The sequence below is a fragment of the Oncorhynchus mykiss genome, chromosome 3, assembly GCF_057628025.1.
Source record: "Oncorhynchus mykiss isolate SJ-2025 chromosome 3, ASM5762802v1, whole genome shotgun sequence".
NCBI lineage: Eukaryota > Metazoa > Chordata > Actinopteri > Salmoniformes > Salmonidae > Oncorhynchus > Oncorhynchus mykiss.
This window is the reverse complement of record NC_143024.1, coordinates 48,064,500-48,091,299: the sequence shown is the minus strand read 5'-3', so window position 1 is coordinate 48,091,299 and position 26,800 is coordinate 48,064,500. Positions and strand designations below refer to the sequence as shown.

At 43.4% G+C, this 26,800-nt stretch overlaps 1 protein-coding gene across 17 annotated transcripts in view; it reads right to left on the bottom strand.

Moving 5' to 3' along the window:
* Window positions 1–1,970: 1,970 nt before the first annotated feature.
* Window positions 1,971–26,800, bottom strand: part of phactr4b (phosphatase and actin regulator 4b) — a 50,873-nt gene continuing 26,043 nt past the window's right edge. For 5 of the 17 annotated variants that reach the window (XM_036973971.2, XM_036973970.2, XM_036973968.2 and 2 more), the window contains 15 exons: window positions 25,315–25,423; window positions 25,171–25,215; window positions 16,761–16,922; window positions 16,336–16,416; window positions 14,943–15,446; window positions 12,347–12,700; window positions 10,387–10,530; window positions 8,785–9,310; window positions 8,255–8,544; window positions 5,083–5,308; window positions 4,892–4,947; window positions 4,392–4,453; window positions 3,923–4,060; window positions 3,674–3,750; window positions 1,971–3,486 (listed from right to left, as the gene is read on the bottom strand). In XM_036973971.2, coding sequence (XP_036829866.1) covers window positions 3,471–3,486; window positions 3,674–3,750; window positions 3,923–4,060; window positions 4,392–4,453; window positions 4,892–4,947; window positions 5,083–5,308; window positions 8,255–8,544; window positions 8,785–9,310; window positions 10,387–10,530; window positions 12,347–12,700; window positions 14,943–15,446; window positions 16,336–16,416; window positions 16,761–16,922; window positions 25,171–25,183 — 2,649 coding nt within the window. In that variant the 5' untranslated portion in view covers window positions 25,184–25,215; window positions 25,315–25,423 and the 3' untranslated portion in view covers window positions 1,971–3,470. Of the gene's footprint in view, window positions 3,487–3,673; window positions 3,751–3,922; window positions 4,061–4,391; window positions 4,454–4,891; window positions 4,948–5,082; window positions 5,309–8,254; window positions 8,545–8,784; window positions 9,311–10,386; window positions 10,531–12,346; window positions 12,701–14,942; window positions 15,447–16,335; window positions 16,417–16,760; window positions 16,923–17,969; window positions 18,640–21,684; window positions 21,951–25,170; window positions 25,216–25,314; window positions 25,424–26,800 lie in introns of those variants that run through there. The other 12 variants (XM_090229401.1, XM_036973979.2, XM_090229403.1 and 9 more) reach the window with 8 other exon arrangements.

Below are 26,800 nucleotides of genomic sequence, written 5' to 3'. Positions count from 1 at the left end.
ACAGTAGGCAATTAAGGTCACAGTCGTATTTATTCGCAAGTGAGCTAGGTAGGATTACCTTGTGAACGCGGCATAAAACCCAGCCCTGAAATAAAAATAATTTGCACGTCATCTCATAGGAAGACACAGAAGACTCAGGGAAAATCTGATTCCAAATATATCATACTTTGACTAAAACGATAACATTGACTTACATCATGGGTATACTTGTATTTACTTCGCCACCATGGCCTTTTGTTGCCTTTTACCTCCCTTATCTCACCTCCTTTTCTCACATTGTACATAGACTTATTTTTCTACTGTATTATTGACTGTTTGTTTTACTCCATGTGTAACTGTGTTGTTGTATGTGTCGAACTGCTTTGCCTTATCTTGGCCAGGTCGCAAATGTAAATGAGAACTTGTTCTCAACTTGCCTACATGGTTAAATAAAGGTGAAATAAAATAAATAAAAAATAAATACTCTGGCTATCGTCTTTCATCGCAAAAAAGTGGATTTTTACTCGTGGGCATTTAAAGGCCCAGCTAGTCAAAATTGTATCAGCTGATGCAACGAACACTAAGAGTGAAAAAATGTGTTCAGTGTAATTTCCTGATATTTGCTGGTTGAAAAGCAATCTACACAGGACCTTCTAATCAGCAGGTTTGCATGGCTAGGAGTTTCAGCTTTCGATGGTGACATCCCCCATGCAGTAAATTGATTAATAGACCAAAAACAAAGAGTTCCAAACCTCTGCCAATAACAGCTAGTTTTCCCCTCCCTACCCAGACAATAGCTAGATTTCCATTCAATTGGAGACACATTTTCATGCGAATATTCTAAAATACACAACGAAAACATGAACATTTTCCCAAAAGTGGTGTGTTTCCACCAAGCTGACCTGTTGCGGGTATAAATCAGTGCATGATGACGTGGTGCACACAAAATATACTTTTGCTTATGTTTTCATGTACCAAATAAAAATCAAAAGTTTGTGTTTCCATCTTATTTCCAACTCTGATAGTTTTGTCACAAAAACTGTTGCGTTAAATAGCAAATGTGCCTACTCTGGTCTTGGCACATGCACACAGTTTTCAGATAGAGTGTGGGTAGGCTGTGCAGGTAGGCTAGTCTACATGAGGTTATTATGGATAAGAGCGAGAATATTTTAATTTGTCAAACAGCAGTCAAGCATCATACCACAAGAATAAGACCCGCAATATTTACAAACAAATGGCAGCATTTATAAAATTGTGCTGAAACTTCCTTTTTCGGTCACAGCTGTCATGATTTTTTTTATACGGTATGACTTACTCGCATAGAAACTGGATGTAAACGTGATTAGTCCTAGAAAAATTATTGCTTGAAAAATATTGTTTTTCGAAAAAGCATTTTTTTTAAATTTTTTTTTTTATGGAAATCTATTACAGTAAGGTACTAGTTACCCAGAAAGTATTTGATCTGTTTTCATATTAACTAGTCTAGATCCACTTGTAGGTTCTTGTGATTCAGCTATATGCCTGAATCCCAGATGAATGAGAGATGCACCATCTTGAATGATGAAGTCCCATCTTTCCCATTCATTTGGAATTACAGGATTTAGCTGGATCTTCACAATTGACGACAGGAGGTGGGATGTGGACTCAATCTAAATTAGGCAATTCATTCTGGAGTGAACCATCACTTTACAGTACAGCATGCACATATTTATTCACAAGTGAGCTATTAATGCCGCATTCAAGTGCTAGTCGGAAGTAGGAAACTCGAAGATGTTAGACTTGCTAATTGTTTGAACGCAAACAGTTATCAAGTCTTACTTTTCTTAGTTTCCTAGTTCCGACTAGCATGTGAACACGGCATAAGTCCAACAACAAGACAAAAAGAGTGATTAAGGTTTTTAATTCTAGTTGACTAGTTATAGTCAGTTACTAAAATTCTACATTTCATAAAAAAAAATGAGTAAAACTGAACAGGTACACTTAGACATTCCCATTGTTGTAGTGTTTAATTATATAGTAATATTTTGTACTTAGAAAAATAGCAACATATAATACTTTACTATATTTAACATTTATTTTCAAATAATAAGGAAGAAAAAATTACACAACAGTAACCTAAATGCATCTGTACAGCAAAGGACCCTGTAATCTACTGACCAGAAGAAGCATGATACATTTCTCCAGATAAAAAAGCATTTTCCTGACGAAATGATTCCCCGTCAACCGTAAAATGCACTAAACATTTTTTTCATGTTTGATTAATCAAATCCTGATCTACGCTAACTGCACTTTGATACATTCTCTAAAGATGTGTAACATTTCTAATTTTATTTCATTTAAGATGCCATCATGATCTTAGCATTTTTAAACAGCTATTATTTGCAGCATTGCATGGTTTGACCTATGTAGAGAAGTACAAAAAAAATCTAATAAAAAAGCGTAAATAAAAAAAGAATTATGTATTGATTCAATAATTGCACTGTGTGTTGGCTCATGCAGCGAATTGAAGAAATCTGTGACATGAAAAACCAGCATTCTACTGTCAGCATGGGGATCAGTGTCTGGCAAAAAAAGAGCGAAACAAATAAAAAGAATAGCACACCAACTACCTCCTCATTGTGTTCTTTCCTATGACTAGTATCAGCTCAAAATGCTCACCCCAACGTTACAGGCAGGGCAGGCTAGCGGTTAAGAACGTGCGAATCCCCAAGCCGACTAGGCGGGAAAAAAAAATCTGCTCTCAAGCAAGGCACGTAACCCTAATTGCTCTTGTAAGTCGCTCTGGATAAGAGCGTCTGCTAAGTAACTAAAATGTAAAAATGCACACTACAAAACAGGTTAAAATAAATGCAGTAATTTATGTTGTGATCAAAATATTATGCATTACAGTTGTCATTATTAGAACTCTCCAAAGTTTCAGTCTAACAAATCACAGAAATCTATACACAATTATCCCAGAGCTTTTCCAGTCTTGGGGAACGGCAAATCCCACAGTCGTCTTCCTCCTCATCCTCTTTCTGCAGCTTCCCCTCTAACATGTATTATCACTGTGTTTATTATTGTAGCTGTCATTATTAGGACTATTATTACTGTAATGTTATTACATTTACATCTCTGCAACATGGGTTAACTGTGCCATACAGAGTAAAAGCAGAAAAAAGGCAAAAGGTCGTTGTCAGTGGAACCAAGTCCCTGAGGGATAACACACATTGGCAGTGGCTCCCAGTCAGTCCTCTCGGTCAAGCCCCTCTGCCAGCTCTCCACTTTGTTGGCACTTGGTTCCCCCTAATGTCCGGGAGAAATACTGCATCTGGTCCTCAGTCCCCCTGTTTTCAGTTCAGTCAATTCCAGGGCCTTCCTTGATGATCTGTACCTTACATTCAGCAACATAAAAAGGCAGTCTGTTTAGGGAGCACCAAGACCCTACGACTCCTCTCCAGAGACTCCGCCAGCCACTGGTTAAGAAAGTGCTTTCCAGTATGGGGTGGATGCTAAGGCCGGTGGAACCTAAAGAAAGGGACATCAATGATAATTTGATCAATCACGACAACTCAACATATCAAAAAGGTATTTTCCATGGCTGTAAGAGCTGCCAATTAAAGGGACCGAAACAAATGTCTTAGTATGTTAATTCAAGATCTATATTATGGAATGGTGTATATAACTTCATGTTGTCCATAAGCTGAGGAAGTACCTTGTATAGATCCTACTGTCTTCATGAACCTCCATTTCAGAGCTCTTAAAGTCATTGAGCTCCTTCCGAATGGCAGCCTGGACAGAGGGGAAATGAATATAGTGAAGACTTGCATAAGGCAACATCTAAATACTAAAGTAGAGACAGAAATATATACTTCCTTTACTGGGCAACAAGATATACTGGTGTCAATAAATAAGTGCATTACAAGCCGTGATTTAGGGAGCTATGAGTGACAGCTGATTGTACCTTGTCGGCGGGTGTTAGCTTGGTCCAGGGCTTGTCCGCTCGCCGATCGTAATCATTGGCTGTGGTGACCTCCACATACTCATGGAAACGCAAGATCTTTCTGGCCTGAAGCTCAGCAACCGTGGGCCTCTGACTCAGCTAAAGGAGTTGTATAAAGAGTTTAAAGGGATACCTTCAGTATTTTGGCAATGATGAATTTTATCTACTTCCCCAGAGTCAGATTAATTTATGTTCAGTATGAATGAAGTTAGAGGTAGTTTTGCGAGCCAAAATGGTATCCACAAGTTCATCTGAATCTGGGGAAGTAGATAAAGGGCCTCATTGCCAGTCTCCCTTGAATAAGACTACCTTCCATCTTCTCTCAGCTCGTTTTATAAAAATTCACTGTAGTTAATCATCTATATGTAAATGTTTTGTTAAATGAGAGAACTATCTTATTACAGGTAACAGTGTGTGTCACTGGTCTTACCTTCCTGGTGAGCCTACGTTTGATCTCTCGGACCTCTGCCTGCCTGTCTACCTGGTTCTTGGCTGGAAAGGAGAGAGAGAGCGAGTCAAACAAATGTTTAGAACCCTGTACAGACATTCACCAAATTGTGCAATTGTTGTCTATTCACAAAGATTGGATTTTCCAATGGGACTTAACAAAGGTACAAATCAAAAGTACACTGACAATTTTTTTCTTCTAATCCACAATGATAAGAAGTGGCCTCATGCTCTTGAAATGTGGCCTCATTTATATAAATAACAAGAATCCTTACTGAGAGAGAAATACCAGTGGGGATTGAACAGTGATTAGGTGAAAACCTAGGCCCCATTCTAATTCCATAAAAGTGCATTATTCAAGGAAGGGAGGAAGGAAGTTCTCTGATTAGACGTGATCAGACAGGTGAAGGCAAGGGCTTCACGCCTCCACCACTAAGCTTTCACCTGTTGAAAAAATTGTGATGGGGAGTTGGAAAGACTTACGTTGAAGGATGTTTCTCTGCTCCAGCTCCTCTGCACTGGGTCTCTGGCTGAGACGCCTAGAAGTTAGAATATCAGTATCACATCAATCTTGTGTTAGATTTGGTGTGTGTATATGTGGAGAGAGAAAAGAGAGAAAGAGAGAGAAGAGCGAGAAGAAAATGATAGTGAGACTGTGTGGCTTTATCTATTACCTTGTGAGTGCAGAGCCTATTTGTGTGCGTATGGCCTCCCATTGCTCCCTGCTCTGCCACGTCAGCCCTGTTGACCCTTGGTGTGTGTGTCCTGGTGTGTGTCCCGGAGTGCATCGTTCGGTGTGACCGCTGGACTTGTCCTCTCGAGCATGTTTCTCTGGGGCGTGTCGGTTACTCAGTTTCAAAGCTAAAGTGTCTTTCCTTCTTACCCTGCTGGCCAAAGCACCTGAACAAGAACCACAGAGAGATGGAGTCAGGTATACAAAGATATACAGTACCAGTCATTAGTTTGGGCACACATACTCATTCAAGGGTTTTTATTTTTACTATTTTATACATTGTAGAATAATAGTGAAGACATCAAAACTATGAAATAACACATCTGGAATCATGTAGTAACCAAAAAAGTGTTAAACAAAAAGTATATTTTAATGTTTGAGATTCTTCAAAGTAGCCACCCTTTGCCATATTGGTAGCTTTGCAAACTCTTGGCATTCTCTCAACCAGCTTCACCTGGAATGCTTTTCCAACAGTCTTGAAGGAGTTCCCACATATGCTTCAGTCTGCGATCCAACTCATCCCAATTGGGTTGAGGTCGGGTGATGCTTCAGTCTGCGATCCAACTCATCCCAATTGGGTTGAGGTCGGGTGATTGTGGAGGCCAGGTCATCTGATGCAGCACTCCATCACTCTCCTTCTTTGTCAAATAGCCCTTACACAGCCTGAACGTGTGTTGGGTCATTGTCCTGTTGAAAAACAAATTATAGGCCCACTAAGCGCAAACCTGATGGGATGGCGTATTGCTGCAAAATCCTGTGGTAGCCATGCTGGTTAAGTGTGCCTTGAATTCAAAATAAATCACAGACAGTGTCACCAGCAAAGCCGTGTCACCCTACACTTCCTCCTCCATGCTTCACGGTGGGAACCACACATGCGGAGATCATCCGTTCACCTACTCTGCATCTCACAAAGACACAGCAGTTGGAACCAAAAATCTAAAATTCAATTCAGATAAAATTTTATTTGTCACATACACATGGTTAGCAGATGTTAATGCGAGTGTAGCAAAATGCTTGTGCTTCTAGTTCCGACAATGCAGTAATAACCAACGAGTAATCTAACCTAACATTTCCATAACTAATACCTTATACACACAAGTGTAAAGGGATAAAGAAAATGTACATACAGATATATGAATGAGTGATGGTACAGAACGGCATAGGCAAGATGCAGTAGATGGTATAGAGTACAGTATATACATATGAGATGAGCAATGTAGGGTATATAAACATAAAGTGGCATAGTTTAAAGTGGCTAGTGATACATGTATTACATAAAGATGGCAAGATGCAGTAGATGAAAAAGAGTACAGTATATACATATGAGATTAGTAATGTAGGGTATGTAAACATTATATTAAGTGGCATTGTTTAAAGTGGCTAGTGATTTTTTTTAACATCAATTTCCATTATTAAAGTGGCTGGAGTTGAGTCAGTATGTTGGCAGCAGCCACTCAATGTTAGAGGTGGCTGTTTAACAGTCTGATGGCCTTGAGATAGAAGCTGTTTTTCCAGTCTCTCGGTCCCTGCTTTGATGTACCTGTACTGACCTCACCTTCTGGATGATAGCGGGGTGAACAGGCAGTGGCTCAGGTGGTTGTTGTCCTTGATGATCTTTATGGCCTTCCTGTGACATCGGGTGGTGTAGGTGTCCTGGAGGGCAGGTAGTTTGCCCCCGGTGATGCGTTGTGCAGACCTCACTACCCTCTGGAGAGCCTTACGGTTGTGGGCGGAGCAGTTGGCTCTTGGTGACAAGCCGAATTTCTTCGTTCTTCACAACGCTGTCTGTGTGGGTGGACTAATTCAGTTTGTCCGTGATGTGTACGCCGAGGAACTTAAAACTTACTACCCTCTCCACTACTGTCCTGTCGATGTGGATAGGGGGGTGCTCCCTCTGCTGTTTCCTGAAGTCCACAATCATCTCCTTTGTTTTGTTGACGTTGAGTGTGAGGTTATTCTCCTGACACCACACTCCGAGGGCCCTCACCTCCTCCCTGTAGGCCGTCTCGTCGTTGTTGGTAATCAAGCCTACCTAATTTGGACTCAGACCAAAGGACAGATTTCCATGTGTCTAATGTCCATTACTTGTGTTCCTTGGCCCAAGCAAGTCTCATCCTCTTATTGGAGTCCTTTAGTAGTTGTGTCTTTGTAGCAATTCGACCATGAAGGCCTGATTCACACAGCCTCCTCTGAACAGTTGATGTTGAGATGTGTCTGTTACTTGAACTCTGTGAAGCATTTATTTGGACTGCAATTTCTGAGGCTGGTAACTGTACCTCTGCAGCAGAGGTAACTCTGGGTCTTCCTTTCCTATGGCGGTCCTCATGAAAGCCAGTTTTATCATAGCGCTTGATTGCTTTTGCAACTGCACTTAAAGAAACTTTCAAAGTTCTTGAAAATTCCCACATTGACTGACCTTCATGTCTTAAAGTAATGATGGACTGTTTCTCTTTGCTTATTTCAGCTGCTCTTGCCATAATATGGACTTGGTCTTTTTTACCAAATGGGACTTTCTTCTGTATACCACCCCTACCTTAACACAACAAAACGGACTGGCTCAAACGCATTAAGGAAAGAAATTCCACAAATTAATTTTAACAAGGCACACCTTTGAATTTAAATGCATTCCATTCCACCTCATGTAGCTGGCTGAGAGAATGCCAAGAGTGTGCAAAGCTGTCATGAAGGCAAAGGGTGGCTACTATAAAGAATCTCAAATATGAAATATATTTTGATTTGTTGAACACTTTTTTGGTTACTACATGATTCCATATGTGTTATTTCATAGTTTTGATGTCTTCACTATTATTCTACAATGTAGAAAGAAAAACCCTGGAATGAGTAGATGTGTCCAAACTTTTGACTGGTACTGTATAGGTATCATGTGCGGCTCAATTGGTAAGAGTGCAGTGCTAACAATGACAAATGAGGGGTAAATTCCCTAGGGATCAATAGTCACATACAAAAAGTGTATGCGCTCACTCTACTGTAATTCACGTCTAAAATGTGTCTGATAGGTGGCATATATACTTTTACAGTATTTTAAAGATGCTGCTATATCTGAGTATAAATGTTTATCCATAAAGCAATTCAAGTGAGACAGAGATACATACTGGGTGGAGGCTCATCCTCCTCATCCTCGTCTGAATCTTCATCTTTATAGCGCACTGGCCCGTCCGAGTCGCTGTCGTCCCTTTGCAAGTCCTGCTGTTCTTCCTCCTCCTCCTCCTCCTCCTCACTGCTGTTGGGTCCCTCAGGGATGACATTGATGCTGGGCTCTCCCACCATGCACCTCCTGCTCCGTGGCTCCAGCTCTGGCTGGGGCAGCTCCCCATCATACTCCTCCTCCTCCTCTTCTTCATCCTCCTCCTCCTCCTCCTCCTCCGAGTAGTCATCCTCAGCCCTGATAGCATGAGAAATGGAGCGATGGAGACCAGATGAGTTTTCAACAGAAATAGGAAAAGCCGTCAGTCACATATTGATGATAATAAATCTGATAATAAATCATTGGCATTACAGAAAGATTGTGTGGCTAGATCCTTTCATATAAGGTCTTGCCAACTTTACATCTATTGTTTCAGGTGTGATTTTTACTCAAGTCTAGAACATGGAGGAAATACCCACAGTGACATATAGGACTCACAGTTTCAGAGGCTGGATGCTGACGGCTAGGGGCCGGCTGCGGTCCCCCTGGTACTCAGGCGGTGTCTCGAAGAGCAGGGAGTGAGCTGAGCGCTGGGAGCCGTCGGGATGTGGCTGGGCCGGGCCGGGGCTGGACAGGGCCCTCTGGATCATGATGTGCAGGGGGACGGGGGACGGCCGCTGGGGGGGCTCACTGGTGGGGCTGGGGGGGTCAAAGAGCAAGGGCTGGGGGATGGGATGTTGGTAGGAGTGCTGGTGGTGGAGGTAGTGTGCTTGCAGATGCTGGCGGGGTGGAGAAGGGGGGATGTGGTTGGGTAAGGGCGGGGACGGGGGAGGCATCTGGAAGCCTGCTGAGTGGTTATGATGGTCCTCAGGAGAAAGCAGGGAAGGGGAGGGGGTGGAGACAGACTGGGTGGACGCAGACGGGTCCTCCGGGTTGCGCTTTGTGACAGGGGTGGTCCTCTTGGGGGGCATCGGTGGGGAGGGCTTAGTTGGCACCAGTCTGGTACCGGCCTGGGTGAGGTTGCCTGTGTGATGGAGAAACAGTTTATTGAATGTGTCACACACTGATAAACACACGTTCACTTACTTTATTAACCTATATCTGGGCTTTCAACTGCGGATCAAGTGAGTGCACAAGCTTGTTAACGTCTCCATTTACATGTAAGATCGAGCCCAAGTAACATGGGTGAGTGCACATGAATGGATATACACACCCAGATCACATGACTGAGTCCACATGAATGCATAGGTCCACAAATCCAGGTCACATGACTGAGTGAGGGTTTGAATAAGTACACATGCACTAGAACACACACAGACCATATACAAATCGAATTGGCCAGTATGCATCCATCGCTTCTTAGCATCTCTGAACTGAGAATTATTAAAAAAACTCTGTTCAACCAAGCTGGAATAGACATTTTGCGATTGCATGCAAACCTTTAAATACATAAGCTCGATGCAGTTGCTGGTGAATGTGTCAACATGAAATAGCTTTAAAATACAAAGCCATGGAGACATACTGCATTGGAGTACAATAGATCACAGCAGCAGACTGATTGAGCGCCAGACATGAAGCATACTGGACTGGATTTTAACATCTGCTTTAAACAGTCAAGCCCCTCTCCTTTCTCGCTCCAGAGCAGATGTGTGGATTAGCCTTTATGGGGCAGCCTGGTCTGCGCTGGGCTGCCACAGGTAGCCATCACGGGAGACACTCAGTTACTCCCCCATTCACATGCCAGAGGTAGTAGTACACATATGGTGGTCAGACGCCCACGTACACCCACTTACACGCACACCTCACTCAACCTTGTTACGCGCATGCAGCCTAACGTGGCATGAGCAGGAGAGAGCACTCAATCCAGGCCGTTATAGGTTAGTCCATCAGTTGCATCCAGGTAGCGTTTGGCATGAGGCTTTTCAAGTCAGGATAATGAAATATGATGACGCAAGTAACCAGAAGGTTGACGTTAACAGGGGTGTGGCATACAGCCACACATACAACGCAGGCTTGGGAAGACGTTAGAGAGACAAGGTGGGCACCGTTGCTGCGGCGATGCCAGTGAAGAGGGGCATTGGTGGGCATCCTTTGTTTTACCTGACCGCAGGCCTCTGCCATCCCGCCGGCACAGGTAGACAGGGAGGGACAGGTAGACGTCATAGTCGCCCTCGCGTTTCCAGCAGGACCAGTAGAGGGGCAGTTGGGAGTCATTCTGGTTCTCACCCCCCTGTAGAGTGGAGGCTGGTAGGGGATGAGAGGCACGACACACATGCCTTCAGCTCTCATATAGGCTGGCTGAATGTATACACTGTGTATAGGGTGACCAGACGTCCCTGATTACCAGGGACAGTCCCCAATTTTAGTGGCCTGTCCCCGGCTAGAGCTGCCCACCCCAAAATGATCCCCGATTATCCCTCCGAAAACAAGATGCAACTGTTGATAATGAGTTTTATATTTCAATAATCAAAACACTGTATCCAGTCAGATTTGCATGTACAAATTGTCTATCCCTGTACCAAACTTGTTTGACCATTTATGAAAACGTTTGATCATTGATACAAATATGTAACCACTTCATGAACAACCATGCCCACCAGGCTGCTAAACAAGTGATTCTGCTAAACAAGTGATCCATTTCTGTTAGAATTAAAACAAGTATTTGAAAGGAATATAGTGAAAATTGATAGTTAACTATAGTTCCATACCATTGTTTCTTATATATTTTTGCACAGCTAGCCCCATATAAAAAAAATCCATGATTTTCATTTCAAATATCTGGTCACCTTAACCTTAACTACACATACACCAGGATGGTGTTCATTTGGGCACACCGTAGCACAACATTTTAAATACAGTCCAGGAAGTCCTTCCTGGTTTCAGTCATTTTTTTTTTTAACGTGTGGTGTCTAATGAACACGACCAAGGTGGATATGCTTACACTTAACGCACTACCAGCACCCAGAACAAGAGGGTTTGCGTAATTAGAGTACGTGTCTAAGTGTCTGAGGGGCTTGCCTGGGCTGTGAGAGGGGAATCAATGGGGAAAGTGAAGAGGTAATCAAAACTCCTTCAGTTTCGGGCCCTCTAGGTTAGCTGGTGAAGTAATCACTCTGTACCTAGCTACCTGTTAGGAATTTTCCTAATTAACTAGTGGAATACTTTTGAAAACAGTCACTACTGGCTCAGCTAGCATTCATATACACTTTGATATGTTTCAACAACAGCTGGGCAAGCAATGATTGCAAATTCAGTATCATGTCGGATGGTTTAATACATCAGAATTGTTTACATAATGTGAGAGCTGAAATGTCTACATACATTCTAGAACGTACATTTGAAATAGCTTGAAAGACTGTAGGTGGCAAATAGGTGACACGAGTGCATGGCAAATGACTTCCAAGCCTATCAGCTCCAGGCTAAACCAACCAACCTACATGTAAAAATGACACAGGAAACTAGAGGGAATATATGCAAAAAATGTGTTTAAACAGTCCTAAGGTAATAGGCGTATCAGATCTCAAAGAGAACAGTGAATAAAGTCGGGCTCCCCTGACAAGAAACGCCCCTGGTAAAAACAATAATAATATTGCCTCCGTATGGAGCTGAGCAGCAGTAGGCTCAGAGCCACCAGAGTCAGTGTTGTCCTGGGAGAGATACAATGCCAGGGAAAATCTGCTCTGCTGCTGCTGTCTAAAATAGTTCAGTCTTATTAAGTTATCGTCTAGGGAACAGCTGCTGGAGCCACAGGGATAACATCATTATAAAGATGAGCGGCAAAGTGTGTGTGTGTGTGTGAGATAGAATGCGCGCGACGTGCACATGTCCCTTGTAGTAACGCCTATGCATGTAACGTGAGTCTTCTACAGACATGTATGCATGTGACACTTAACTACATGTTACGTGAGGAAGCTCCACTGAGTGAATGTGTGTGTGTGCATTGATGCAAGCTGCACCTGGTCTCCTCTGGCATCTCATAAGCTAATTCTGCCATCCTGTGATTAAACAGGCAGCTGTGGTCCCTACTACTACAATCACCACAACTAGTACTACTACTCACCCAACATGGCAGCATTAACGCCCCTGTTGACGGGCTTGGGCAGGGGGAGGGGAGGCTGCTTGGTCGCCTGGTGGGTGGAGGATGGAGCGAAGGACACTACTGCTGAAGATTGGGGGTTGGCGCCTGCAGAGGAGACAGTTCGGGCAGGCATTGCAACTGCAGAGGAAGAAGAGGAGGAAGAGTACGTGGTTGCAGGGTGGTTGGATGGGGTGTGGGATGAGGGTAACCCTTCGCTGCCGGGCTCGGGGGTGGAGCTCAGCCACTTGGGGGGCATAACGGACTGTTTGGGGGACAGAGACTCTCGGAGAGTGTCCCGCAGCAAATCTGGGTCAGGAACAAAATGGCTCTCTGATTCTGCAAAACACACAGCACACAAAACACGTTACATAACTTACATGTGTTAAAGAGCACTATACATTTAATAACTAATCATCATCATGAGAGACACATGAGCGCATGTGTCAAAGACCGCACACACAACAACTCACTACACACTGCTAGCCTTTTTTGGGTGCTTTTGGCTCTTTAAAAAATGGAAAAGATACTATCTCATCTCTAAAAAACAAATGTTTCAGTCTTGGGTTGAAGCACTGAGCCAATTTGTGCCATTCACTCAGTCACTCTAGTGTGTGTGTCAAAACACTTGTATGAGATTGTCATTATCAGGGGATCCGCTGTGTAGATAAACAGTGCTGTAATTACAGTACTAAACCCCCATTCCCCTAGCCCTCCACCCTGCTTCTTATTATCCCACGCCATTCCTCAAAGCTGAAGTTTATTTATAGACAAGTCCTTATCACATGCTGATGTCACAGAGAAAATAGGAAATAGTGCCTTCAGAAAGTATTCACACTCTTACTTTTTTCAAATTTTGTTGTGTTACAAAGTGGCCTTTTTTTGACAATGATCTACACAAAATGCCCTAATGTCAAAGTGGAAGAAAAATTCTAACAGTTTTTTTAATGGAAAATAAAACCATAATATATCTTCATTAGATAAGTATTCAACCCCTAAGTCAATACATGAATCACCTTTGGCAGCAATTACAGAGTCTCTGGCACACCTGGATGGTACAATATTTACCCATTATTATTTTTAAAATTATTCAAGCTCTGTCAAGTTGATCATTGCTAGACAGCAATTTCCAAGTCTTGCCACAGAGCCGATTTAAGTCAAAACTGTAACTAGGCCACTAAGGCACATTCAAGGTTGTCTTAGTAAGCAAGACAGTGTATATTTTGGCCTTGTGTTTTAGGTAATTGTCCTGTTGAAAGGTGAATGTGTCTCCAAGTTTCTGTTGGAAAGCAGACTAAACCAAGTTTTTCCTCTCAGACTTTGCCTGTGGTTAGCTCTATTCCATTTCCTTTCATCCTAAAAAAAAAAAAAATAGTCTTTGCCGATGACAAGCATACTCATAACATGATGCAGTCACCATGCTTGAAAATATGAAGAATGGTACTCCGTGGTGTGTTGGATTACAGGTTTCCTGAACAGGCTTCCTTCATTGCATTCTGTCATTTATGTTAGTATTGTGGAGTAACTACAATGTTGTTGAGCCATCCTCAGTTATCTCCTATCACAGCCATTAAAATCTAAACTCTAAACAGTTTCCTTCCTCTCTGGCAACTGAGTTAGGAAGGGTGCCTGTATCTTTGTAGTGACTTATTTTGGCTTGCCATTACAAAAGGTTTGAACATTTATTGACGCAAGACTTTTCAGCTTTTCATTTTTCTAGAAACACATTTCTAGAACCATAATTCCACTTTGACATTATGGGGTATTGTGTGTAAATCAGTGACACAAAATATTAATTTTACCCATTTAAAATTCAGGCTATAACAAACGGGGAAAAAGTCAAGGGTGTGAATACTTTCTGAAGGCACTGTAGGTCAGAGAAAACCGAGGGAGAGGTAAAAGGGGAGAAAAGGAGAGGGAGAGAGAAAGCGAGAAGATTAAGATATTAAGAGTATAAGATCTAAAAGAAACTCAGTGTTAGCTCAGTGTGTAATAGCTGGAATGGTATCAATTAGCTTTAGCTCTTCAGCAGGGTTACGGTTGAGCTGACAGGCATTAGCTTTTAAGGACAGGAATGGTTAAAACGATAATGCCGCATTAATTACAAAAGGAGGAGAGGATGAGCTAGTCCCTCTATTCCCTTCGGCTCCCGAATAAGACGCATAGCTGGAGCAGGACTCTGGGGAGCAAAGAGGCTCCGAGACTCGTGTCTATATCTGGGGCCAAACCAGAGGACTGAAGAGGAGGAAGATTGACTGGAGAGAGGGCAGTCAGAAAACCAGGCTCCAGGTAGAAGTTGCCCTTATGCAAAGATCTAGGATCGTTTTCAAATCTTCCATTAGGGGGGAAAACACAAACCGTAGATCAGTGTCTAAGGACAGCTTCACCCTACTCCACAGAATAAGGCCGCGTGTGTGTCAAATCAAATTTTATTGGTCGCATACACATATTTAGCAGATGTTATTGCGTGTGTAGCGAAATACTTGTGTTCCTAGTTCCAACAGTGCAGTAATATCTAACAAGTCACAACAATACACACATATCTAAAAAGTACAATAATGTGTTGGTGTTAATAGCTCACCTCTACGGGCCCTTCCCTCCTCTGCGGACGCGTGCCGGGGGAGGGTAGGTTTCCATGCGGTCTCAGCAGGGCGACTCCTCCTACCGTCCTCTGATGGCGCCTTCTGCAGGCCCGGCCGCTTGTCTCCGTCAGAAGGGTGGAGTCTGCCCCCGCGTCTACCCTCCTCCTGTCCCATCCCCTGCACCATCGCCTGGCCCTGCCAGGCCATGTTAGACTTCCATTCCCCCTCCCCCTGGGACCCTCCACCTCCTCGCCGGCCCTCCTCCTGCTGTCCGGAGCCTCTGGGACCACCCTGGCGGTCTACGTCCGGGGGGAATCGGACCCTGCGGTCCTCTATCTGGGGCAGCCAGGCTGGGTTAATCTTAAAGTCTGAGGGGTTCATCCCAAGGTCTGAGGGGGGTCTTGTCTGGTTTTCCTGCCCTCTGCCCCCTCCACCACCACCCACGGGCAGGGTGTGGCCATTCTTCACGTAGGACTGTTTGGGGCTGTGAGGATCGTCCCCTTCTGTCACAAAAATGGACACAAGCAGTGAGACTTTCCATACAGAGTCACTCACACATAAGAAGATCTATAAACTAGCACTACTTTGAGTCACTAACAAAGTGTGAGGGAGGGGTTAGTCAGAAATCTAACAAAGCCATTATCTCTACTCAAAATGTTCTGCATATTTGAGTATAAATGGTCAAACTTAATTGGCTTGTTGAAATAGGGCACATGATGGACTTTTGGATTGGTTCCCTCTGTGCATCTGGACATGATTTCACAGGCCCCTTCAGAATGAGAGGTTTTAGAAAGGTGTCCTAACTGCCAACCCCTTTGGACCAGAGCTCTGGCCATGGAGTGAAATATGTTTAATAAACGGGCCTCTGCAACACTGACGCCGGCAAAGTGAGTAAGAGCACAGAACACACTGACTTTAAAAGCTATTCCGCTGCAGTGCGCAACTCGTTCCACTTTCCCCAGCTCAAGAAAAACACCATGTAATTTTCTTCCCAAAATATATAGTTATACTGTTGAAAAGGAGCATGAGAGTGAATTTGACTTTCTTCAACTGCCATTGAGTGTGCTGAACTTGAAGCTGTTACTTATCGACTATGCTGTCTGTGTAGGTGTGATAGCCCTGGACTTTTGTCTGATAAAGATAAAGCCATTTCCAATTTGCTCCCTCCCCCTTGGCTGCCATAACCCTTAAATGTTTGTAGATCTGAAGGGTCTGGATAGGTATATGCAGGGTAGTGGTGGAGCATCCACCATGTTGCTTACACTTTACAGATATAGAAACATTGAAAATGTTAGGTGCAAGAGAAAGGAGTAGGGAGCCAACTGGAACTGGCTGATTGAGTCATGTGGGGATCAGGTGAGTGAGTGACATCACCAGTGGCAGCACTCTTACCATTCTCTGAGAGCTCCTTCAGCACTCCCTGTTCTATAAGCTCCTGCCTCGGTCGCCTCATCGACATCTTTCTCTCCAGAACTGCCGTCAACACACAGAATTTAAGCCAGTGCATTAAGGCTCTGAGTTTTTTTCTTCAGATTTCTTCCAGATAGCATATAAAACCGAAGATAATATTTCAAATTTTAGTGTGTCATTTCACGTTCCAGAAGTCAAAGATGTAAGTTTACAGATCTTCAGATAAAAAGGATATTATTCTAACCACTATAACAATTGTTTTGTTTAAGCAGACTGAACTGGACACACTAGAAAAGGCCATGGCATGTACATATCACCAGGAGACAGGAAAACACACGAAAGGCGTTTGATAAAGATTGAATGCAACATGTAAAAACTAACAAACACAATGAAGCTGGAACACAAACCTTCTGAAGTTTCCGTAAACTTCTCGCTGCTTTTCTTCTTCCTCCACTTCCATGGTTTGAAGATCTTGCCAAGGGTAGAGAACTTGCCCTTGCCCTTGCATGGGAGAGGGGTGCTGTCCCCATCTCCCTCCGTCGTGTTGTGCAGGTGGTCAACTTCATCAACTGGAGCAATGGAGTCAGAGAGAAAATAATGGAGAGTCAAGAAACATTGTTGAAATATCACAACCATAACTGGGCATCTACAACATAACAGCAGCACAGAGAGCAGAGGTAACCAGAGCCCTGACATTTTCACAGTAGCCTAGCTAAGCTCTAACTCAGGCGAGCAAAACCTTGTGCACCAGCTGCTGTTTAGCCTGGCCCATGCACTCCGAGTAAAGTGTAGTATTATAGCATTATCCTATAGCCTAACTGAGCTAGACTGACACCCATATGCACCATGAGTAAAGAACATGGGAGGGCCAGGCTCATTAGGAAGATTATTATCTTTAGCTCAGAGCTCTGGGACTGTGTGTGCTTTGGCGGGGTGATGGTGAAAGCTCATGTACTCCTCCACACATTCACAACCAAGTCACCAACAGCTTTGGGAAGGGAGAGTCCCTCTTGCACTGGCCTCCGTCCATAGCTTCCCACAGTCTCACATTCCTCCCTACTGGGAGAATATTGTTATCAGCCTTTCAACACCAACAGGCTATGTGGACGCACACACACACATTTTTCACTAACAAATACACCTTTAAAAATAATTGGGGAGGTAGGACTCGCTCTTTGGCCTGAGTGCGTCTCTTTCCAAGACACGCACAGACATCCAGCTGCCATGGTAACAGCTCAGCTGACTGACAGGCTGACAAGGTGCTGAGCTTCACAAGGCCTTTCACAGAACATCTCTGTGAGCCAGGTTCCTCTAAGGTTGAGGTTTTAATTCAGCAGACATAATATTTACTGTGTATAAGGGCTGGGGCAAAACAACCAACCAGTCCCACAAAAACAGGATGTCCTGGCAATAACACAACTATAGCAATTCGGTTCACACATCAACACACGCTTAAAATAAAAAACACTATTTTCCAGCTGCTGATGGGCAGAGGTAATCATATTATACAATACCTTCCTTCAAAAGACCAGAAGTGGAGATATAGGAAACATGTCAAAAGGTGGAAATGGGCTCCAAAGCAGGGTCATGGAGGTTATATTACAGAGCTAGTCTACCTGGGTAGGAGCTCAGGGTCCAGCTTCCATGGTGGTGGGACTTGAGGCACCATGCCATGAGGAAGCAGAAGGTTGTGTTCAAAAACTCAAACTCTTGTCCCGAGTCGATCCCAACACCCTAGGTAGGGAGGGGCTGGGGGCGGCTGTGACAGCGCAAAGACCCACAGCAGGCTGCTAAATCACATGCAGACAAAACATAAAAGTTCAGAGGCCAGCTCCAAACCATATACATCCAGCTCCTTAGGAAGTTACAAAAACCAGTGGATTCAGGTTGATGTCCAAAGAACGAGTTGCTAAATGCAGTTGTCTGTAACACACACTCCCCTGGTTCTCCTACACTTAGGCACAGCAGGCTCTGGCAGAGCGGTCTGCCTCTGACAAGGAAAGCACGGCAGGCAGGCAGGTCAGCTAAAATCCACTCAAGCAGGACAAGTGCTGGTTGTGCTGGGCCGACACACTCCAGATCCACAGTGGGTTGACTGACTGATACTACCAGAAACACACAGCAGCAGAACATTCACTCCATTCAGCTGGTAGCAAGAAATACAGTTGATCTTATCCCAGAGATTGGAAAGGTGACCAAATGGATCCTTCCTATACCCAAAAGGGTGCCTGAAGAGTGAGTGGAGGTCCGGAATGTGTAGGCTGTCTGCAGCTGTGTGACTCGGACAGAGGGTGAGGTCTGGGAAACACAGGGAGGAAACAGCACTCCACCCTGATCCTAACTGTGACAAAACAAAGACAACCTCCACCCCTCACACATCTTACTGTACTGGACATGGAAAAAGAGAGCCTGTTTCAACTGATAGCCTGCATTGTAGGCTATAAAGCACACAGGACATAATATTAAGTGATAATGCCCGAGAAGGCGGTGTTTGGAGGATATATTGGCACAGGTGTTAGCAAATTGTGCCAATATATCCTTCAAACATCGGCTTTGAGGGCATTCACACTTTTATACAATGGGTCACCAACATATTCAAATAATGATTGACATATTTTAATTAAAAAATATATTTTGATCAATTTATTCATACTATTTCATCCTTCCACAATATATAGTCCTGACACAAATCTAGAGTTGCTACCCAAGCTGGCTGGTCGTTCATTCTATCGGTTCGGTTGCTGGAGACGTGACCCAGTTCAGTCTAAATGTTCCATTGCTGGCAACGTTCTTATCCCTTGCTTGCTAGCTAGGCAACTACGGCTAACTTACAGTGCAGCCAGAAGAACAGCAAAATAGCTGCACTTGAATTTGTTTAAACGCTTTTCTAGTGACATTTATTTGTACGCATCCGTAAAAATGAGCTAATGAGGCACAATTTCACCTGGCATAGAAAATGTGCTCACTTGTCAGGACACTGTTGTTCAGAAGAGATAACTGTGTTCCAGCTTCAAACTGAAGCTGGAAAGACTGCAAACTAGCTGCACTTCATTTTGTTTAACATTTTTTCAATTGACATTTCTTTGTATATATCCATAAAAATAATTCAAGCTGATTCATGATTTCGACTGGCTGAGAAACGCTGCCTGCCTGGCTGTCCCGTTCCGATTCCCGACACGTTCATTACTATGGGACAGCTGAAGATCAAATTTGAATATTGAAACAATGTTGCAAATGTCAGAGAGACAGAGAGCAAGGTTTATACAAATCTCCGAGGTTGAAAACTAAATGTTAGTCAAAGAAATGTGAGAACGTCTAGATGCTTTTTATAGTCGAGATCAAATTTATAAATTGCCTTGCTGGGCTGATGAGACAGAAATCTGACAGCGCAATCCACTATGTAAAAACAAAGGTCTCAGAGAGGTCTGGATGACAAGTTCAAAGTGAATGATGCAGTAACAGCCAGGATACCAGGCTAGACAGTTATGTCCAATCAGGAAGCCAGCCCATCTAGAGCTTGCCAATAAGGAAACAGGGTCAGACTTGGTCGTCACTAGTTATGTTACATTCCCAAATAAGAAAAAAATAAATCGCTCCTCAACCAAAATAGGGAACTAACAAAATGAGCCTCTGACAACCAGAACGAAACAGATGGGGTTTTAAAATGGGTTCTGAAAGGCATCCATGGGGGTGCCTACTGACTGGGTGCTGGCCAAACAAACTTGAGTAGGGTCTTAAACACCCACCATGTGTAGTGTAACGGAAATGACTAGCTAGTGGCTGAAGTCTGACAATTTTTACGGCCTTCCTCTGACACCACCTGGTATAGAGGTCCTGGATGGCACGAAGCTTGGCCCCGGTGATGTACTGGCACTACCCTCCCTTGCGGTCGAAGGCCGAGCAGTTGCCATACCAGGCAGGGATGCAACCTGTCAGGATGCTCTTGATGGTGCAGCTGAAAAACCTTTTGAGGATCTGAGGACGGCATGCCAAATCTTTTCAGTGTCCTGAGGGGGAATAGGTTTGGTCGTGCCCTCTTCACGACTGTCTTGGTGTGCTTGGACCATGTTAGTTTGTTGGTGAGGTGGATGCCAAGGAACTTGAAGCTCTCAACCTGCTCCACTACAGCCCCGTCAATGAGAATGCGGGCGTGCTCAGCAACTGGACATGAATATTTATAAGATAACCTTTTACCCGAAACGAGAAAAGTATTGCCAGGAGCAGGTTAGTTGAAAGATCTATGGCATAATTTTGTATAAGCTAAGCTGTAATGTTGAGTATGGAAACATTGTTATGTAACATATCTTGTGTAAAAAAACGGTAGTTAATTATGATCCAGGTTTAGCCTCAGCCCCTTAACTTGCAGGAGCAGTCAGGTGAGCATGTGGTGGAGAGCAGATTGAGTTGTTTTAAGGGCCTCAGCAGCAGGCCCGCTGCCTCAAGCAGCCTGATCACTTACATAAGAGTCTGTTTCCGCAAAGAAAGCCCACCCTCTCCCTCACTTTCCGTGTTTTGAAATGGCTAGTCACTTTGACTAGTCACTAGTGGGTGGTACCAGAGGTAATTCCAATACCTAAAGTTTTTTTGGTTGAAAAGATAGCCATTTCTAAACCTGGTTTTGTGTACTTGCACTTACACACTGGATCGGACTGGCTATCTGGCATTTCAAATGCCAGATGGGCTGGTTGATTTTTTGCCTAGTGTGCCTGTAACTTGTTATTGGCACACTATGCTGATTACTCGCTGGTTGCCATACTTCATCTCTATAAAATAATAATAATAATAATACTACCCAATCTCTTAGGCTTAACCTCCATGGGATAACAGACCACAACAATACTGGGGGAAGGGGGATGCAATGGCTCCAAAAAAGCACATAACGCCCTACACATTGACAGACAATCCTATTTCCAGTAATCCCTCAGAAAAATGTTTCAATATCTCAGTTTACTGCCACAAACAGTGAGGCATGTGTTTGTGGGGCTAATCTTTTTGTTTTGTACACATCACGTCAGAAGGGTATCCTGCACTCAGTAATGTGGGTGCACGCACACACATAGCTGATATTCATCCACATGATCCCAGTGATTTTTAACATTTCCTGTGGTAAAGAGAGAAATAAAGTGTGCAACATTGTTGATTACACAATCTCCTGCCCCGCCTCTCCGTTGCCCTCTCTCCTTCGCAGCTAAGATGTTGAAAAGAAACTAGAAAAACTGAACACTAAGGATCGTATTAGAAGTGCTTGAGTGCATTTATAAAGGTGCTTGTGTGTACTTGTGAGACTGATTATAGAGCATGTGTATGTGAGTGAGTAAAGGAAAAACTCACCGCTACGGTGGATGTGTTGGTGTTGGTCCTGAGCTGGGGTCTCCAGAGGAAGGCTCTGTCCCATGATCCAGCCCCAGAGGGGCCTCTTTTCCTCTTTCTACCCAGGAATAGGCACTCTGTGCTGGGCAGAGGAGGAGCACACCTGGTCCACAGCTTGTTCAACCAAGTTCCTTGGTATCCTCTTTCCCGGACACCTCTGTCTACTTTGCCAGAAACTCTGTGCGACTTTCTTTCCCCTCTGGTATACTCCTCCCACTCTCCCTCCCTCTTTCGGTCTCCGTAAGACCTACCCTCCCTGCTCCCTTGAAGTGCTCCCCACCCTCTCCCTTTCTCACTGACCCTCCCTCCTTGGGTTTCTGGCCAGTCAGAATTCACAGACGGATGCCTATCATTCCTTTGAGCTGCACTTGTGGTGTATAAATATGCGCTTGTATTTTAGTGTGTGTGTGTGTGTGTGAGAGTGACAGAATTTACCAACATTCTCTGGCTAACCTCTCAGGCTTTAGTCCTTCATATATGCCCACCACAGTGGGATCCGTCTTCACAGGATCTCTTTCCACTTTGAATGGGGCACTCAGCAGCTTTATAGACCAAACCAGTAGTAATGAAAGTAGTTTCAGCGGTGGGCTCTGACTGCTCATGTGACCTGGCAGTGGCCAGATCCAGGTCAAAGGTTAAATAATGACACCCACTGAGGTATTCATATTCTGTCTCTATGGAGCCACCATATGGATGTACAGCATGAGCAGGAGGCTCCTAACAGCAACTCTCCCAGTAGGGCTGAGAGGTGTGAGTAGTCACAGAGAACTAAAAGAATGGGCCACTGTCCGAGAGAGAAAACACCAAAATTGGGAAAAAAATATAGAAAGTAGTACCTTCTCTCTCTCAATTCCGAAATTAAATTAGAAATTGTTTAAACCTGGAAAACCAGAGCAGGTACAAAGCTACTAGCATGTCCTTTGGGAGAGATATCTATTTCTATCTGTGCCCTCTGTCAATGGAGATGTAGTTCAGATAGAGAAAGGAGGAAGTGTCTGCTCTGAGACCACACAGCATTCCATCAGCAGAAATGTCACTAGTACTGCTGAGGAGGTCATGGGGTGGCAGGTAGCCTAGTGGTTAAGAGCAGAAAGGTTGCTGGTCTAAATCCCGAGCTGACTAGGTGAAAAATCTGTTGACGTGCCCTTGAGCTAGGCACAACCCTAATTGCTCCAGTAAGTCGCACTGGATAAGAGCGTCTGCTAAATTACTAAAATGTAAATGTGAAAAATAAATGCAATATGCTTCACAAAAGCCTTCTTTACATTCTCTTCCAGTCACCACTCAAGAGCAATACTGAGACGATACTGGTTCGTTCCATGTCATTTCAGCAAGCCATGACAACCATGTTTACCTGGTCACTGTTTCAAATGCTAACTTTTAAGCATGAGAATGCATTACATAGGATATGAAGAAACAATACTCTGAGCCGCAGCTGCATACTATACTGAACAAAAATATAAACACAACATGCAAAGCATTGGTCCCATGTTTCATGAGCTGAAAGAAAAGATTCCAGAAATTTTCCATCTGCACAAAAAGCTTGTTTCTCTCAAATTTGTGTACATCCTTGTTAGTGAGCATATCTCCTTTGCCAAGATAATCCATCCACGTGACAGGTGTGGCATATCAAGAAGCTGATTAAAAAGCATGATCATTACACAGTTGCACCTTGTGCTGGGGACAATAAAAGACCACACTAAAAAGTGCAGTTGTCACACAACACAATGCCACAGCTTTTAAGGGAGCGTGCAGGAGGCTCCTAACAGCAACTCTCCCAGTAGGGCTGAGAGGTGTGAGTAGTCACAGAGAACTAAAAGGATGGGCCACTGTCCGAGAGAGAAAACACCAAAATATATAGAAAGTAGTACCTTCTCTCTCTCACTTCCGACATAAAAATGCTGACTGTAGGAATGTCCACCAGAATTGTTGCTGTAATGGATTGAAAACAAAGTCACTAAAAACAGACACCCCTTTATTATTATTTTTTAAACCAATTTGTTCATGTATTTGTCTGAATTCATCTAAAATTGTATATTCTACATGCTTTAGTTTAGTAGTCCATTAGGCCAATAGATGGTGCTGTTGCACTGTGGTAGTCAGGAAAAACAGCAAGTTCTGGCCAAGTGCAAGTACCATTCTTCAAAATAAAGAAAGCACCAGAACTTTGCAGATGTAAACTTGTCCGTTCTTTTTAACAGAACTTCCAAAAGTTCTAATATCAAAAAAATATGTCATAACATGCAATTGAATAACTTTGTCAAGGTATTATCACGTTATCTGGAGTGTGGACGTTTAGTGCAGACAGTGCGGGCGCCTGAAAGAAAGACGAATTTACGGTGGTGCCACTATCTTAAAGCTGAATGTATTGTTGTCAGTTTTCTTTATTGGTAGCAGTTTGTAGAAAAACATTCAGTTATTTATGTTTTCATATATAAGTGTTTCTATTGTATGAACATGAAATACACTGTGGTTTTCATGTGAAATCATACAGTAAGACAGGGTTATTTGTGGAACATTTTTGAATTCTGCTTTAGGTAAAGTGGATTTATGCTCTGTATTTTAAAGTGTGCACTTGTTTGATGTTAATGTTTTAAAAGTACGAAGAAGAAAATAGACAATTGAACAAGTGAAAAAAAACATTCTGAATAAAGAAAACACCAGAACTATTTAGGTAACATTGCCAGAGAATGTAATGTTAATTTCTCTACAATAAGCCGCCTCCAAGGTCACTTTGGGGCCTATTATATTGGTTCCATTGTGCTAGGCAAGCTCAATCAAGCACAGCTAAAGTATTTGCTGATTTGAACAGATGAGGTCTCTGACCTTCTTGGGCTGTCTCTCTCGGGTAGGAGCATTTGGCCATTAACCGAAAGGTTGCTGGATCGAATCCCAGAGCCGACAAGGCAGAAAAGTCTGTCGTTCTGCACCTGAACAAGGCAGTTAACCCCACTGTTCCCCAGGCACTGATGAAGTGGATGTTTATTAAGGCAGCCCTCCGCACCTCTCTGATTCAGAGGGTTTGGTTTAAATGCGGAATACACATTTCAGTTTTACAACTGACTAGATATGACCCTTCCTTTTCTCTGCTTCTGAAGATGGAGTCTGTAGTTGTACGGCCCTTTCTCACTGCCCCACATAAACTGGGCTGGCTTCCAGAAAGCAGGAGACAGAGCTGGGCCAATTCGCATGAGCCCGGAACCTGTCGACCTGGAAAACAGACTGGGCCAGGCCTCTTCAGCAGGCAGACGGAACTGAAGCTCAACACACAGACTGGTGCTAACAAGAAAGGGAGGGAGCCTGTCTCCCTTGCCTACAGCGGGCGCCATAGAGAACTGAGCTGTCTGCTGTGCGCCGAGTAGCAGCAAAAACAAACTGCCCCATAAACACACCCAGGTCTATATTGCACTACTACACAAACCACAATGAAAAAGAAGCCAAACTTACCACGATTTTCCATTACAAGGTCTGAGGCGCAACAGTCAACGGTTCCTGAAAAAGAAACGGCAACATGATTTATTAGCCTGCAGAGGTAAATGGCAAAAGGTCAACTTTAATGAGTAGCATTTATGTAAAACTGAAAAGATGTACACTGGAGAAGGTCATTGGTGTTGGGAGGTGGTGGTCTTCAGCAGCAGTAGGTAGGTCTGTGGGGAGAGGTTTCAGGCCTCCCTGGAGATGCCCTCTCGGCTCAGTCCCTCTGTCCAGAGAGAGCACAACACACAGTCAGTCACACACAGCTGGGAGGGGAGAGCATTTTACCAGTTTTAAATGGGGATTGATAAACAAGTGACATTCCACATAAAACAACACTTAAATATTTAGAGTATTTGGAGTGAGGAGAAGGGTAATGGCATCACTATGACACGCAAACACACATTGTCTTGACGATTGTTTGAAAAATGCATTTTTTTCCCTCTTCAGATCTACATCCAAATCTGAATTCTAAGCTAGTTAATAAAAACAATTAGCATTGAACACATTGTGGTGTGTGGTTACACACACACACACACACACACCTCTAGCTGCAGCTTGGTGTGACAGTGTCATAGCCAGGGGGACAATATTAAACCTTGGGAACAGAACGGGAGCACGTTCGCAATTTATTTTTAGTGTCGCCAACTCGAGCAGATCTGCTGTAACAGGGACCTTTTCAGGGAGAATGAAGGACAAGCACAGGAATGGTGTGCGTGCGTGTCAAGGGAGAGATGATGGAGTGTCAAGGGAGAGGTGAAAAAGTGTGGGTGCAGGTTAGGGTTGAATGGCGGGAACCACCCAAAACCACTCCCTTTTCCCAGGTTAAATAACTGTGAGAAACTAGAAAATTATAATAAATTATTTATATTAACAGCATGACGTTAAACTTTTAATATGCAATGTCTAAACCTGGCGTCCCTATGGCCTTCTCTCTGCAAGATCAATCATAAATGCTCATGGTGTGGACAGACCATCTCAGACCATCTGATCATTTATCACTCCAGTGTTAATCTGCAAAATTGTAATTATTCGCCTACCTCCTCATGCCTTTTGCACACAATGTATATAGACTCTCCTTTTTTTTCTACTGTGTTATTGACTTGTTAATTGTTTACTCCATGTGTAACTCTGTTGTCTGTTCACACTGCTATGCTTCATCTTGGCCAGGTCGCAGTTGCAAATGAGAACTTGTTCTCAACTAGCCTACCTGGTTAAATAAAGGTGAAATAAATAAATAAATAAATAAAATGGAATGCAGTTCACACCGCATGTTGACCCATCATGGTAACTTGTGACAGGTATGCTTACATTTGCTGCGGCATAGCATACTGCTACAGGAATACAAGGACCGAATGCACGTATAATTTACACATCTCCGTCTGGCTTTCGGTGATCAGTGGATTTTAGAATTGTAAAGATTTTTTTTATTGCAGCTGCAGTTTTAAAAACAGCCTATCACTCTATTATCATTGCTTTTAATCAGAGCATGCACGAGCAGACTCTCCATCAATTCCCTTCAAATTGCAGGAAAATAGATAATCCTGTTCAAAACATCCTAGCCTACCTCTTTCAGGTAATACATTCAATGCAGTAGTAGCCT